Source organism: Scyliorhinus torazame, chromosome 17 (assembly GCF_047496885.1).
Source record: "Scyliorhinus torazame isolate Kashiwa2021f chromosome 17, sScyTor2.1, whole genome shotgun sequence".
Lineage (NCBI taxonomy): Eukaryota > Metazoa > Chordata > Chondrichthyes > Carcharhiniformes > Scyliorhinidae > Scyliorhinus > Scyliorhinus torazame.
The window spans coordinates 76,710,058-76,724,834 of record NC_092723.1 but is presented as its reverse complement, the minus strand read 5'-3'; the positions used below and the strand labels follow the sequence as shown (position 1 = coordinate 76,724,834).

The following is a 14,777-nucleotide window of genomic DNA, read 5'->3' as shown; positions in this document are numbered from 1 at the left end:
CTAAGATCATGCGCTACCTGTGCCAAATGGTGGGGTACCTGACACCGTGGGGGTTTGGAGGAGGACACCCACTCCTGGTGGCCGTCAAGGCTGTCTTGAACGTTTATGCCTCTGGGTCTTTCCAGGTGTCGAGCGGGGACCTGTGTGTCATTTCATAGATGTCTGTACACGTGATGTGACGGATATGGCAGCGGGATGCGCCACCATCGCTGGGATGCCCCAGATCCAAGGGGTGATTGATGGCTTGCATGAAACCCTACTAGCACCGGTTCATCAGGGGCTGCCCTTCATCAATAAGAAGGGGTTCCCCCTCCCTGAATGTGCAGTTGGTGTGCGACCACCAGCTGCACATCATGCACACCTGCGCCTGATACCCTGGTGCACTCTGAGGTTCCCGGCACCTTTGATGTGCTCCCTCAGGTGAGGGGTTGGCTCTTGGGCGACAAGGGTTACCCGCTGAGATCATGGCTAATTACGCCTGTCCAGAGGCCTCAGACTGTTATAATGATGCTGGTGCAGCAACTAGGAGCATCATTGAGCTGGATGCATCAGCATCCTCAAGAAATGCACTTCCGATGCCTGGACTGCTTTGGTGGAGCTCTCCAGTATAGTCACAGGAGGATCTCGTACATTGTGCTGGTCTGCAGAATCCTGCACAACATTGCGCAGCGGTGGGGTTACGTGCTGGAGGAGGAGTAAGAACACCAGGCATGGTATCCGGGCTGGCAGGGCATGCTGCCCAACGTGTGCTCCAGGACCGCAACACAAGGGACAACCTCATCCACCACCTGATTTGCTAACTAAGAGGCCTGGCCACCGGCAGCTCTCCCATCCTGCCATTCCCCCCACACTTCCAAATGAAATCCCCTCCCCTATAACCGCTTACCCCTTTCCTCCTCCCTTCACTCCATCTTCCCTGATTCTTGTCTATCACTCTAACTTCCCTGTCCGTCGTCCTTCACTCCCAACTGCCCAGTCCCTCGTCCTTCACTCCACCTCCGTCCCTCATCCCTTCACCCCTTTCCACTACCACAGCTCCCCCTCCAAGGGTCCTACCAGCATCACCACAGCGTGTTGGCCCTGGATTGGCATTATAAGTGGGCCTTGTCCACAGGACACAGGATGTGAGGACTCGCTGTGAGATGTGCTCTGATGCTCCTCATTGTCTGACAAAATCTGACTCCTGCCTTTAGCATCACATTCCACTGTCCACCTGGGTGATCCCTGCACGTGTGATGGCCAATCCATCTCATAGGCCCATATATCCTTGGAGGGGTGGGGTTTGGGAGATGGTAAATGGTTCGGGAGATGGTGAACGGTTAGGGCTCACTCACTGGGTAAGCTGTCATACAAGGTGAGCTCACACTTCTGGCCCCAAAGTCCAGTGCCTAGCCATAGCTCATTTAAATATGTGATCCAGATCGCAATGCGCCGTAAGGTTCCGTTGAATCTCACAAGATGTTTCGAGCATCGCAAATCTCAATGTAGGCCCTTCACAAGATTCAGTGGCCTCGCCCCGACACCAAGTTAGGTGCGACGAGGCCGCTGAATCCAGAGTCTCCCAAACTGAGAATTCCGATCGAAATGTTAAAAGAATATCATAATAAACCAGGTCAACTTTATTTGCAAAAGGGCACTCTCATGTGTTTTTATTTTAAAAAGGATTCACTGCATTTTGGTTCTAGCTGGCACAGGACACCTCCGAAATCATTATCAATTAGTTTAAAATCAGTAATCAACTTAAAGTGGAATATTGCATATCTCTCTTGACGAGATTTATCCTTTGTTGAATGAAAAAAAGAGGCATTGACCTTTTGATGACCTAACCATGCACAAAGAAGCATTAAGCTGACCATTCTGTAAAGTTTAAACCCTTTTTATAAAACACAAATTAAAATAAGGAACAAGAAAAGGTCACTATAGACATTAGCACTGGAAGATATTACCAACATTTATTGACCGGATAAACGTGCACAATGTTCACATAATGAGGCAATTCTCAACAATCAAGTAATTTTCCAATAATAAGGTATGATATAATCTTATAGAAAGGGAGGACCTCACATAGAGAAGCAACATCAACATTTGCTAAAGTCAATCTAATCAATTAGAAGCTGCATAAAGATAGGAGTTTTTGCCACAGAAACTCAGTGGTATTGAAAAAAAATCTTAGGTCAATTCTTCTCAAGCTGCTGAAGCGCGAGACATTTTTAGTGAGCTCCATCTGTAGGCCCATAGTGCCCAGCTCGATAGGCAACTAAGACACTCTGGGATTGAAGGTAACATTTTGCTTTAATTATTTAGTGGATATTCTAAGACATCCTAGTGTGTAGCATAGTAGAGTGTTTTTAATACTGGATTCAATTTTAGAGTCAATATTATATTTTCCATCTTTCTATAATCTTTAACATTGTGATGTAATTATCCACTTAAAGTGTATTGCATGTTACAGTTCTTTAATAAATGTGTAAGTAAATTAGTAAAGTATAACGTCCCACATATAATTCTGTAAACAACTTTAAGAAGCTCCTCTCCAAAATACAAGACCCTTGGACCCTTATTGGATTGGTTTGGATTTGTTTATTGTCACGTGTACCGAGGTACAGTGAAAAGTATTTTTCTGGGAGCAGCTCAACAGATCATTAAGTACATGAGAAGAAAAGGGAATAAAAGAAAATACATAATAGGGCAACACAAGGTATACAATGTAACTACATAAGCACCGGCATCGGATGAAGCATACAAGGGTGTAGTTTCAATGAGGTCAGTCCATAAGAGGGTCATTTAGGAGTCTGGTGACAGTGGGGAAGAAGCTGTTATTGAGTCTGTTCGTGCGTATTTTTGAGTCTGTTCGTTCTGTATCTCCTGCCCGATGGAAGAAGTTGGAAGAGTGAGTAAGCCGGGTGGAAGGGATCTTTGATTATGCTGCCCGCTTTCCCCAGGCAGCGGGAGGTGTAGATGGAGTCAATGGATGGGAGGCAGGTTCGTGTGATGGACTGGGCGGTGATCACGACTCTCTGAAGTTTCTTGCGGTCCCGGGCCGAGCAGTTGCCATACCAGGCTGTGATGCAGCCCGATAGGATGCTTTCTATGGTGCATCTGTAAAAGTTGGTAAGGGTCAATGTGGACATGCCGAATTTCCTTAGTTTCCTGAGGAAGTATAGGCACTGTTGTGCTTTCTTGGTGGTAGCGTCGACGTGGGTGGACCAGGACAGATTTTTGGAGATGTGCTCCCCTAGGAATTTGAAACTGCTAACCATCTCCACCATGGCCCCATTGATGCTGACAGGGGTGTGTACAGTACTTTGCTTCCTGAAGTCAATTGCCAGCTCTTTAGTTTTGCTGGCATTGAGGGAGAGATTGTTGTCACTACACCACTCCACTGGGTTCTCTATCTCCCTCCTGTATTCGGACTCATCGTTATTTGAGATCCGGCCCACTATGGTCGTATCGTCAGCAAACTTGTAGATGGAGTTGGAACCAGGTTTTGCCACGCAGTCATGTGTGTACAGGGAGTAGAGTAGGGGGCTAAGTACGCAGCCTTGCGGGGCGCCGGTGTTAAGGACTATTGTGGAGGAGGTGTTGTTGTTCATTCTTACTGATTGTGGTCTGTTGGTCAGAAAATTGAGGATCCAGTTGCAGAGTGGGGAGCCAAGTCCCAGGTTTTGGAGCTTTGATATGAGCTTGGCTGGGATTATGGTGTTGAAGGCGGAGCTGTAGTCAATAAATAGGAGTCTAATGTAGGAGTCCTTGTTTTCGAGATGCTCTAGGGATGAGTGTAGGTCCAGGGAAATGGTGTTTGATGTGGACCGGTTGCAGCGGTATGCGAATTGCAGTGGATCAAGGCGTTCTGGGAGTATGGAGGTGATGCGCTTCATGATCAACCTCTCGAAGCACTTCATTATGACTGAAGTCAGGGCCACTGGTCGGTAGTCATTGAGGCACGTTGCCTGGTTCTTCTTTGGTACCGGTATGATGGTGGTCTTCTTGAAGCAGGTGGGGACCTCGGAGTGGAGTAGGGACAGGTTAAAGATGTCCGTGAATACCTCTGCCAGCTGGTCCGCGCAGGCTCTGAGTGCACGACCAGGGATCCCGTCCGGGCCCGTCGCCTTCCAAGGGTTCACTTTCAGGAAGGCCAATCTGACTTCGGAAGCTGTGATGGTGGATATGGGTGAATTATGGGCTGTTGGGGCACTCGCCAGCGGATTGTTGGTTCCCTGCTCGAACCGAGCATAGAATGCATTGAGTTCATCGGGGAGGGGTGCGCTGCTGCCAGAGATACTGTTCGGCTTCGCTTTGTAGCCCGTTATGTTATTTAGATCTTGCCACAACCGCCGAGAGTCTGTCTGTGACTCTAGCTTGGTTTGATATTCTCTCTTGGCATCTCGGATGGCTTTGCGGAGGTCGTACCTGGATTTCTTGTATAGGTCAGGGTTGTCTGCCTTGAACGCCTCAGATCTGTCCTTCAGTAGGGAGTCAATATCTTATAATATCCGGGTAATTAGAACTTAGCTGATAATTATTCAAAAAGCCTTCCTGGAAGAAGGTAAAATCTCTTTATGATTATCTTCCTTGAAGGAAGAGGCAGTTTGCTTACTCAGGCCCACAACAAGTGTCTGCAGGAAGTGGCTATTTTAAAATGGATAATTTCACTCTTCCTCATTTTATGCTCTCTGTGCCATCTAACTGCCCAATCATTATTTTAAACTCAAGAGAAGGTGATTATTAAGAGAGTACTCCTGATCTGGGATAGCCCCCAAAAAGCGGGTTAGGATTATAATCCACTTCACGAGTTCATGACACGGTTTTACAGTGTATTCAACAAATGGGAATTTTCCAGGGTTAACTTCATGGCAGATTAGGTTAAACAGGTCAAAGCGAATTTAGAGACTGAAACCAAGGTTTCTTCTGTTAAGAATCCATCAGGGGGAAAAGTTTTTGGTCAGACAGGTACCAGTTACTGCCTCATTCTGAAATAGTTGAGGCCAACGGAATCTTGGGCACCGACAAATTGTGTACAGTCTGAGTATGTGAATGTGGACATGTAGCATCGGGTTGCTGGTGAATGTTGAAGATGCATCATATTCCATCAGGAGTCTTATTTTGGCCAGCCTGGTACATGGTGTGGAAATTCTTCAACGTGTGTATGTCGAAACCAACCAGATTAAAAAATCTATGTCTTGAGAATTCACATTTGCTGAATACATTGTAAAATAGAAAGAAATTACTTTCACTAATAAAATAGTGTTCTCGTTCTCTGGAGATCTTATGAGGAGTGAGGGGTAATAAGAAGGACCACAAATGTTAATTGGACAGTAACGTGGGATTAAATCTAAAAGCCTTAAGGTTTGTACAGAATTAAAGAATAGTAAAATCTATCTTAATTTCACAGGTTTATGGTTTTGGAGCCCCTTTAAAAAGACACCTGAATGATATTCATGAGGAAGGAAGAATTGAGATTCATATTGAGACAAAAATACTGTTCCCTAAAGTTGAAAATGATTGACTAGAAAGGGAACTTTGTGAGTGAGTAGGTGTTGTCCATGATATGCATTTGGAGTTGAGAGGACTTGATGGGCCGCAAGATGTTTTCCTGCTCTGAAGTTTATTCCGCTAAATGAATGGGACGTTACTCAGTGCCAATAGCTGGGAGCATGTGGACAGGCAAAGTCATTTTACAATGTGAAAAAGAGAGACGGTTGAGAGCCTTCACACTACGTCCGCAATATCAACTGGCACCACACTGAATCTTAAGAAAAGAATTGGCTATCTCCTTTTAAAATGAGATGCAGGAGATTAGCAAGCCTCTTGGGGGTTTTTAATCAAATGAGTTGTTTCCCCTGATATATGGGTTAATTCTAATTCTGCTTCCTGTGGTATCTTAGCTGAAGAATCAGTATTGTATGTAGAAATTATTAATCTGCCAGCAGTGGTACTAATCGGTTCAGGATTTGGATTTTTCACTTTAATTTGGTTTGTGCTGATCCCAGGTTTGCACTGCGGGGAAGTGGAGTGGAAGCCTGATATAACTCGGCATGTGAAAATGGAAATGTATTGTTTCCTGAACAGCCATTAGCTTTGGTTGAAAGCTTTCTCTTTTTCTCCAGCCCCTGATTCGGTATAGTCTTCAATGCCGAGATCTGGTGGATGAAGCCAAGAAATTTCACCTGAGACCAGAAATCCGAACACAGATGCAGAGCCCCAGGACCAGGCCGAGATTAGGTGAGTGAAAGGATAGACACTGCTCACATTCATGTTGGAATCTATTCCTTGCACACAGATCATTCCTGGAAGCAAGAGACAGTATGATTGACCTCTGCATTGAATCTGTCTCAGATGTTTCTGTGTGCGTGGTTTCAACTAGCTTGAGTTCACCCTTGTCAGAGATGGACTGGGTCATCCATACTGTCTTTTCACCCCAATCTTGGTTATGTTTCAGTCTAATCAGATGACCGCCTCCTCTCTTTTGATTGTAAATGTCCTAAATATTAATACCTTTATATTCTGAACCCAGTTCCTAGATACAAACCCAAGGCACTCAAAACTGCCGAAAGGTCAGTAATGGATCCTAAATTGAGAAGTTATTCAGAAAGATCTCAAGGGCACTAGTTGTGGAATGTAGGGCGCAATTCACCCAAAAAATGACCAAAGTGGCATTTTGGGCGGGTTAGGTGGAGTGTTTCCCATCGGCTTTTTGGGTGAGTTCAAAACTGGTATTTACCCACACTTAGCCATTTTTTGGGAGCTTGAGGAGTTTCTCAACAGTCACTTCAAATTTTTTTCTGCAGTGGGGAACTAAACTCACCAGCAAGACCGGTTCCTCCGAGATCGGGCCGTCATTTTGAAAGGGTGCCCCGATCTCAAAGTGAGCTTGAGGGTCCCCACACCCCCCATCCACAGACAGTGCAACCCCCACTCCAGTCATGGGCAACATTCCCAGCCCTCAACCCCAGATGGGCAACCTCCCTCCCTGTCTCCCCATTAATAAAGTTAGCATGAGCCCAAACATGAGAGTGACACCACCCCACACCTATTGATCCTTGTCGGCATCGGGCCCGACCTCCCTTCCTCCCTCCAAGGGAGCATACCTTGCTATGGGGTCGTTGAGGGGCCCCCCCCTTTCAGGATCCCCCTTCAGCCCCCAAAATTCATGATGCCCCTTCATACTTTAAATCTTTATTAGTGTCACAAATAGGCTTACATTAACACTGCAATGATGTTACGGTGAAAATCCCCTAATCGGCACACTCTGGCACCTCACTGAGGGAGAATTCAGAATGTCCAATTCACCTAACAAGCACGTCTTTTGGGACTTGTGGGAGGAAACCGGAGCACCGGGAGGTAACCCATGCAAACACGAGGAGAACATGCAGACTCCACACAGACAGTGATCCAAGCCAGGAATCGAGCCTGGTACCCTGGCGCGGTGAAGCAACATTGCTAACCACTGTGCTACCATGCAGCCCACCACCCTACAAACCCCCTTTTCATGGGCGTAGGCTCCTCAGACCCCACCCTTTGGCAAAGTGAACCTGGCACCCTGGTCTCCGCTTTTGGGCACCAGTACTCATCGGCTCCCAGGTGAGGCTGGTGACTCCCAGGAGCTGGGAGAATGTGACTTCAAACTGGTGCGCATATTTAGATGAGCCTAATGTGATTATTTAGATCCTGCCCGACGAGGGCCTGTGAGCACCGCGGGTCAGGTGACTCGCACACGGTTGAGCGCCCAGTATGAAACCCATTTTGGGCCTCTCCCGTGATGCATCTGGCACAACAGGGTAGAAAAATTACGCCCATTGAAATATCATATAGGTGCTTGTTTTGGAGGTTGGCACAAAATACGTGAAACTTCATAATGCACTTAATTCATGCTTTACCTAACCTGTACTTGATCGTGTGTGTAAAATATGGAAAGATATTCATGATTCTTTTCTTATCACCGCTGAACGCAAATAACCATATTATACCACATACATTCACTCACTCCACTACCTACGCACAGTAGCAGCTGTGTCTACCATCTCTAAGATGCACTGCAGCAATTTACCAAGGCTCCTTAGACAGCACCTCCCAAATACATGACCACTACCATTTAGAAGGACAAGGGGAATACCGCCACCTGGAGGGTCCCTTCCAAGTTACTCATCAACCTGACTTGGAAATATATCGCCATTCCTTCACTGTCGCAGGGCCAAAATCCTGGAACCCCTTCCTAACCGCATGGTGGGTGTACCTACACCGCATGAACTGCAGCGGTTCAAGAAGCTGACTCACCACCACCTTCACAAGCACAATTAGGGATGGGCAATAAATGGTGGTCCAGCCAGCAAAGCCTACATCCCATAAATGATGTTTTTAAAAAAATAGTTGAGTGTTAATACTGTTCAGGTGAAATGACTTGGCTGCATGGTCCATTTGCTCATCTGTAGAATATCTTTCAACAACAACTTGGATTTATACAGCACCTTTAACATAATAAAATGTCCCAAACACTTCACAAGAGCATTATAAAACAAAATATGACACTTTGCTAGATAAGGAAATGTTAGGACAGATCACCAAAAGCTTGTTCAAAAGAGGCAGGTTTTAACATGTGTCTTAAAGAAGGAAGGATTCGTTGGAGAGGATGTAGGCTGCTGTTCCAGAACTGAAGACATGGCTGCCTGTGCTGGAATGATTAATATTAGGGATGCTCGAGAGGCCAGAATTAGAGGAACGCAGATATCATTTATTGCATGCTCACGATTCTCAAGGCGCCAGGTTTGCAGGACAAAACCCACTGTGCAGATTGGTTCATGTTTAGACAGTAGGATATTTGAGTCAATTACAAATATTTCGTAGAGGAAAAACGACCAAATGACGGGGAGTATGCATCACAAACAGGCCAGTCAAATCACTTGGTTTTACCAGATTGTTTTTAGCTACAAAAAAAATCCTTTGAGTCCAATGTGACTTTTCTTTGGACTCAGAACATTAACTCAGTTTCTCTCTACACAGATGCTGCCTAACGTGCTGAGTTTTTCCACTGCTTTCTGTTGTTTCAGTTCTCCCGCTTCTGCAGTATTTTGCTTATATATTTTTTTAACAAACAATTTTAATGAGGTATTTTCGGCATTACAAACAGCAACAGTATAAAAACAATGTACAAAGAACAATAAACATAGTGCAATCACCGACTCCCATCTCTCCAAGACCCACCTATTTAACCCCCTATTCTACGCTACCCTAGCCCCCCCCCCCCCCCCCCCCCCCCCCCCCGACGATTAATTCTCCACGAAGAAGTCGATGAATGGTTGCCACCTCCGGGCGAACCCTAACACTGACCTTAAACTTAATCTTCTCTAGGCCGAGAAAGCTCGCCATGTCGGTTAACCAGGTCTCCGACTTCGGGGGCTTTGAGTCCCTCCAAGCCAATAATATCCGTCTCCGGGCTACCAGGGAAGCAAAGGCCAGAACATCTGCCTCTTTCTCCTCCTGGATTCCTGGGTCTTCCGACACCCCAAAAATCACCACCTCTGGACTCATTGCCACCCTCGTTTTTCAATACTTTGGACATGACGTCCGCAAACCCCTGCCAATATCCCCTAAGTTTTGGACACACCCAGAACATGTGGCCATGGTTCGCTGGTCCGCCCGCACATTCTGCACACCTGTCCTCTACCCCAAAGAATCTGTTCATCCAGGCCACTGTCATGTGGGCCCGGTGGACAACCTTGAATTGGATCAAGCTGAGCCTGGCGCATGTTGCGGTCGCATTGACTCTGCTCAACGCATCCACCCATCAGCCTCCTCCATCTCACCCCCAAGCTCCTCCTCCCACTTACGCTTCAGCTCCTCGGTCTGCGTCTCCCCCATCCCCATAAGTTCTTTGTAGATGTTCGAGACGCTCCCCTCTCCCACCCATCCCCTAGACACTACCCTATCCTGGATCCCCCTTAGTGGCAGGAGTGGGAAGGATGATACCTGCCTGCGCAGGAAGTCCCACACCTGTAAATACCTAAATTTGTTCCCCCTTGCCAACCCAAACTTCTCCTCCAGCGCCCTCAAGCTAGGGAAGCACCCTTCCAGGAACAGGACCCCATCCTCTCAATTCCTGCCCTTCGCCATACTCGAAACCCCCCATCCAAGCTCCCTGGGGCAAACCGGTGGGTGTCACATATTGGGGACCAAACCGATGTTCCCAATGCTCCAATGTACCTCCTCCACTGACCCCAGATCCTCAAGGCCGCCACCACCACAGGGCTGGTGGAGTATCTCGCTGGCGGGAATGGCAGAGGTGCCGTTATCAACGCCCTCAAGCTGGTGCCCCTACATGAAGCTGCCTCCATCAGCTCCCAAACCGACCCTGCCCCCACCACCCACTTCCTTATCATAGCAATGTGACCGCCAAGTAATAATTACTGAAATATGGCAGGGTAAGCCCCTGCTCCCCCCGATTCCTCTCGAGCATCACCTTCTTCACTCACGGGGACTTACCCGCCCAGACAAAGCCCAGAATGATTTTGTTAACCCTCTTGAAAAAGGACCGCGGGTTGAAAATTGGGAGGCATTGGAATACAAATAAAAATCTCGGTAGGACCGTCATCTTAACCATCTGCACCCTCCCAGCCAGCGACAGCGGTAGCGCATCCCATCTCCAAAACTCGCCCCTCATCTGCTCAACCAACCGGTACAAGTTCAACTTGTGTAACCGGCCCCAGTTGCGCGCCACTTGTATCGTATTTTGCTTATATAATGAAATCCTTCCTCTTTTCATTTTATGGCTTAAAAATAAATAGTTTATTCATTTAATGATTTGACTCAATAAATCATGAGTCTCTGGATTCATAGAATCCCTACAGTGCAGAAGGAGGCCATTTGGCCCATTGAGTCTGCACCGGCTCTTGGAAAGAGCACCCTAGTTAAGCTGAGATTTTGCTCCAAAGAGCTGGATGTCTAAGAAACGTCATCACAATCCGGAAATTGCTCCGTGATCATACGACTGCAAGTGGCTTGAGTGTGAGATCTCAAGCAGACACCGTCAAAATTTGGAGGGGGGTCAAGAAGGACTGCATGTTAGCCCCATACTATTTACCTTTGACCTGACAGTGCCTACTCACCTCTTAAAAGATCAATTAATTGCCCTCTGGTGTGAGTATTAAATGTTATTTGGATAGGAAACTCTGTAACCTCAGTCACTTTGGTGCCAGAACTAAACTGACCACCACAGATATACATAATCTGCAGTTTGCAGATGACTTCAGTGTCATTTCCCACTCTGCACCAGATTTGCAATCCACTCTTGATCTTTTCAATTCTGCAGACAAGAAATTTGGACTGTCATAGAATCATAGAATCTCTACAGTGCAGAAAGAAGCCATTCGCCCCATTGACCCTTGGAAAGAATACCCTACTTAGGCCCACGCCCGACCCTATCCCCGTAACCCAGTATCCCACCTAATTTTGGACACTAAGGGGCAATTTAGCATGGCCAATCCACCTAACTGGCCCATCTTTTAACTGTGGGAGGAAACCGGAGCACCCAGGGAAACCCATGCAGACACGGGGATAATGTGCAAACTCCCGACAGACAGTTACCCGAGGTAAGAATTGAACCCGGGTCCCTGGCACTGTGAGGCAGCAGTGCCAGCCTCTTTGCCACCGTTTCCTTGAATGTTGCCAGAACAAAGCCAAATATTCCACCTCCCATACATGTTGAAGGAGAGCCTCTGGAATATGTTGAATGCTTCCAATATATTGGCAGCCACTTCTTTGAAAAGACCACCATTGATGAGGATATCGAACACTGGATCAGCTGTGCGAGCTCAGACTTATAGAAACTACAGAAGCGAATGTTTGACAGCTAAGACCTATACAAGTCAACAAAAGTCCCAGTGTTCAGAGTATTTGTAGTCACCACACTCTTATATTGGAATGGGATCTGCACTGTATCAGTGGCACTAGAGTGATTCCATCAGCAATGCCTCCGTCACATCCTCTGCATTCAATGGAAGGACCGTCAAACAAGTGCTGAAGCCAGCTCCATAAGCATTCAGGTAAAACATCTGCAAAATCAACTTCGACGGAATGTGTCTGGATAGCCAAAATGCGTCTCCCTCACCAGTTCCTCTTTTCTCAACATTCAGATGGCCAACATTCTTGGGGAGAACAAAGAAAGCACTTCAAACACACTCTGAAACCCTCCTTGAAGTGCAGTGGCATTGACATTAATGACTGGGAGGAGCTTGCTACCAGTAGTTCAAAATGGCAACATCTTGTCCCTTTCGGAGTCCAGCATCTTCTAATGATGAGGCAAAGCAACAGCCGAGAAGGAAAGAAAAGGAAGCAAAACCTGTACTCTGGATCCCACAACCTCATTGGATGTCCTGCCCTTAGGCCAGGCATCGACCTGTTCAGTCACGGGAAGATCCATAGCAGAACGTCACGACCCTGAGTGGATGATATTTTTGAATTGAGATTCAGCTGATTACAAGATTAGCTTCCCCCAGTGTCTCAGATTTAAAACTCTTCATCACCTTTAAATACTTTTCCACGGTTCGCTCAATCTTCACAACATTCTCAAATCTTAAAATCTCCTTATCCTTCAACAACCCATTTCTCCAACACTGGCTTGCTGCATTTCCCTGAGGTGATTGGATTCTGATCATGGGGAGCACAGGTTCTCACTTGGAAGATGCCATTTCTAGCAAATATTGGGAGAATGTCTGCTCTGCCATTCAATTAGATCATGACTAATCTGAAATGATAATCCTCAACTCCACTTTCCCCCTTATCGCCATACCTTTGATTCCTTTACTGACTAAAACTCTGTCTATCTCGGCCTTGAACATTCTTAACCATCCAGCCTCTACAGCTCTCTGCGGTAAAGAATTCCACAGATTCACTACCACCTGAGAGAAGAAATTCCTCCTCATCTCTGTCTTAAATGGGCAGCACGGTAGCATTGTGGATAGCACAATTGCTTCACAGCTCCAAGGTCCCAGGTTCGATTCCGGCTTGGGTCACTGTCTGTGCGGAGTCTGCACATCCTCCCCGTGTGTGCGTGGGTTTTCTCCCGGTGTTCCGGTTTCCTCCCACAATCCAAAGATGTGCAGATTAGGTGGATTGGCCATGATAAATTGCCCTTAGTGTCCAAAATTGCCCTTAGTGTTGGGTGGGGTTACTGGGTTATGGGGATAGGGTAGAGGTGTGGACCTTGGGTAGGGTGCTCTTTCCAAGAGCCGGTGCAGACTCGAGGCCGAATGGCCTCCTTCTGCACTGTAAATTCTATGAAATTCTATTAAATAGGTGACCCATTACTCTGAGATGCCCTCTAGACTCTCCCACAAGAAGAAACATCTACCCTGTCAAGCCCCCTGAGAATCCTATATGTCTCAATAAGGTTGCCTCTCATTCTTCTAAACTCCAATGAGTACAGGCCTAAATTAGTCAACCTCTCCTCATAAGAAAATCCCTCCATACCTGGGATCAACCTAGTGAACCTTCTCTGGACTGCCTCCAATGTCAGCATATCATTCCTTAGAAAAGCGATCTTTCAGTAGGCCAGTGTCATGGTATTAATTTAACAGAATAGCTCCAGGCACACTTGGGCTTCTTCTCCTGTATAATACATTTATAATAGTATTGTAATATTTGGATTCCATTTCTTTGAAGAGTTCTTTAAGTGATAAATGTTCTGCTGGTTCGACGGTTTTCGTATGCTCTGCTTCATAGTCATGGAGTTATTATGACATTGAGGGAGGCTATTCGGCCCATGAAGTCCATACTGGCTCTCTGTGGAGCAATCTAATCAGTCTCATTTCCCTGCTCGAATCCTGTAGCCCAGCAAGTTTATTCCCCTCAAGTGCCCATTCAATTTTCCTTTGAAATCATTCATTGTTTCCATTTCACCACCCTTACGAGCAGGTTGTAACCACTCAATGTGTCAAAAAAAGTTCTTCCTCACAATGTTCCTGCATCTCTTGCCCAAAACCTTAAACCTGTGTTCTTTAGTCCTTGCTCCATTAGCTAATGGAATCAGCTTTTCTTCATCCACCTTATCTATTGCGGTGCACCTCTATCAGATCTCCACTCCATCTCCTTTGCACCAAGCAGAACAACTCCAGCTTCTCCAGCCAAACTTTGGAACTAAATTCCCCCAACCCGAACCATTCTGGTAAATCTCCGCACCCTCTCGAGGACCGTCCTTCTTAAAGTCTGGATACCAGATCTGGGCGCAATACACTAATTGTGGACTAAGCAGAACTTTATAAAGATTCAGCACAGCTTTTCTCTTTTTGTATTCAGTACCTTTATTTATGAAGCCCAAAATCCCATAAGCTCTGCTAATTCCCCCCTCAGTATTCCCTGAAGATCTATGCACGTGAACTCCCCAGGTTCCTATGGTCCTATACACTCTTTAGAACTGTGCTGTTACGTCTGTATTGCCTGTCCCTATTCCTTCTGTCAAAATGCATCACCTCACACTTCTCTGTATCAAATTACAACTGCGACTTGCCTGCCTGTTCTGCTAGCCTGTTTAGCTCAGTGGGCTAGACAGCTGATTTGTGATGCCAAACAAGGCCAGCAGCGCAGGTTCAATTCCCGTACCAGCTGAGGATTCTGAATGCTCCCTCTGTACCCGAACAGGTGGCAGAATGTAGCGACTAGGGGCTTTTCGCAGTAACTTCATTGCGGTGTTAATGTAAACCTACTTGTGACAATAAGCATTATTTACATTTTACATTTACAGTCCCACTGCATCCAACTGGTATTGTCACTCCTCCAAGTTTGGTATC

The 14,777-nt window shown here is 46.4% G+C and overlaps 1 protein-coding gene across 3 annotated transcripts in view; it reads left to right on the top strand.

Moving 5' to 3' along the window:
- klhl12 (kelch-like family member 12) overlaps nucleotides 1-14,777 on the top strand; it is a 120,165-nt gene that overhangs the window by 46,189 nt on the left and 59,199 nt on the right. For all 3 annotated transcript variants that reach the window (XM_072480649.1, XM_072480650.1, XM_072480651.1), the window contains one exon: nucleotides 6,108-6,222. In XM_072480649.1, the coding sequence (XP_072336750.1) occupies nucleotides 6,108-6,222 (115 nt within the window). The remainder of the gene's footprint in view (nucleotides 1-6,107; nucleotides 6,223-14,777) is intronic.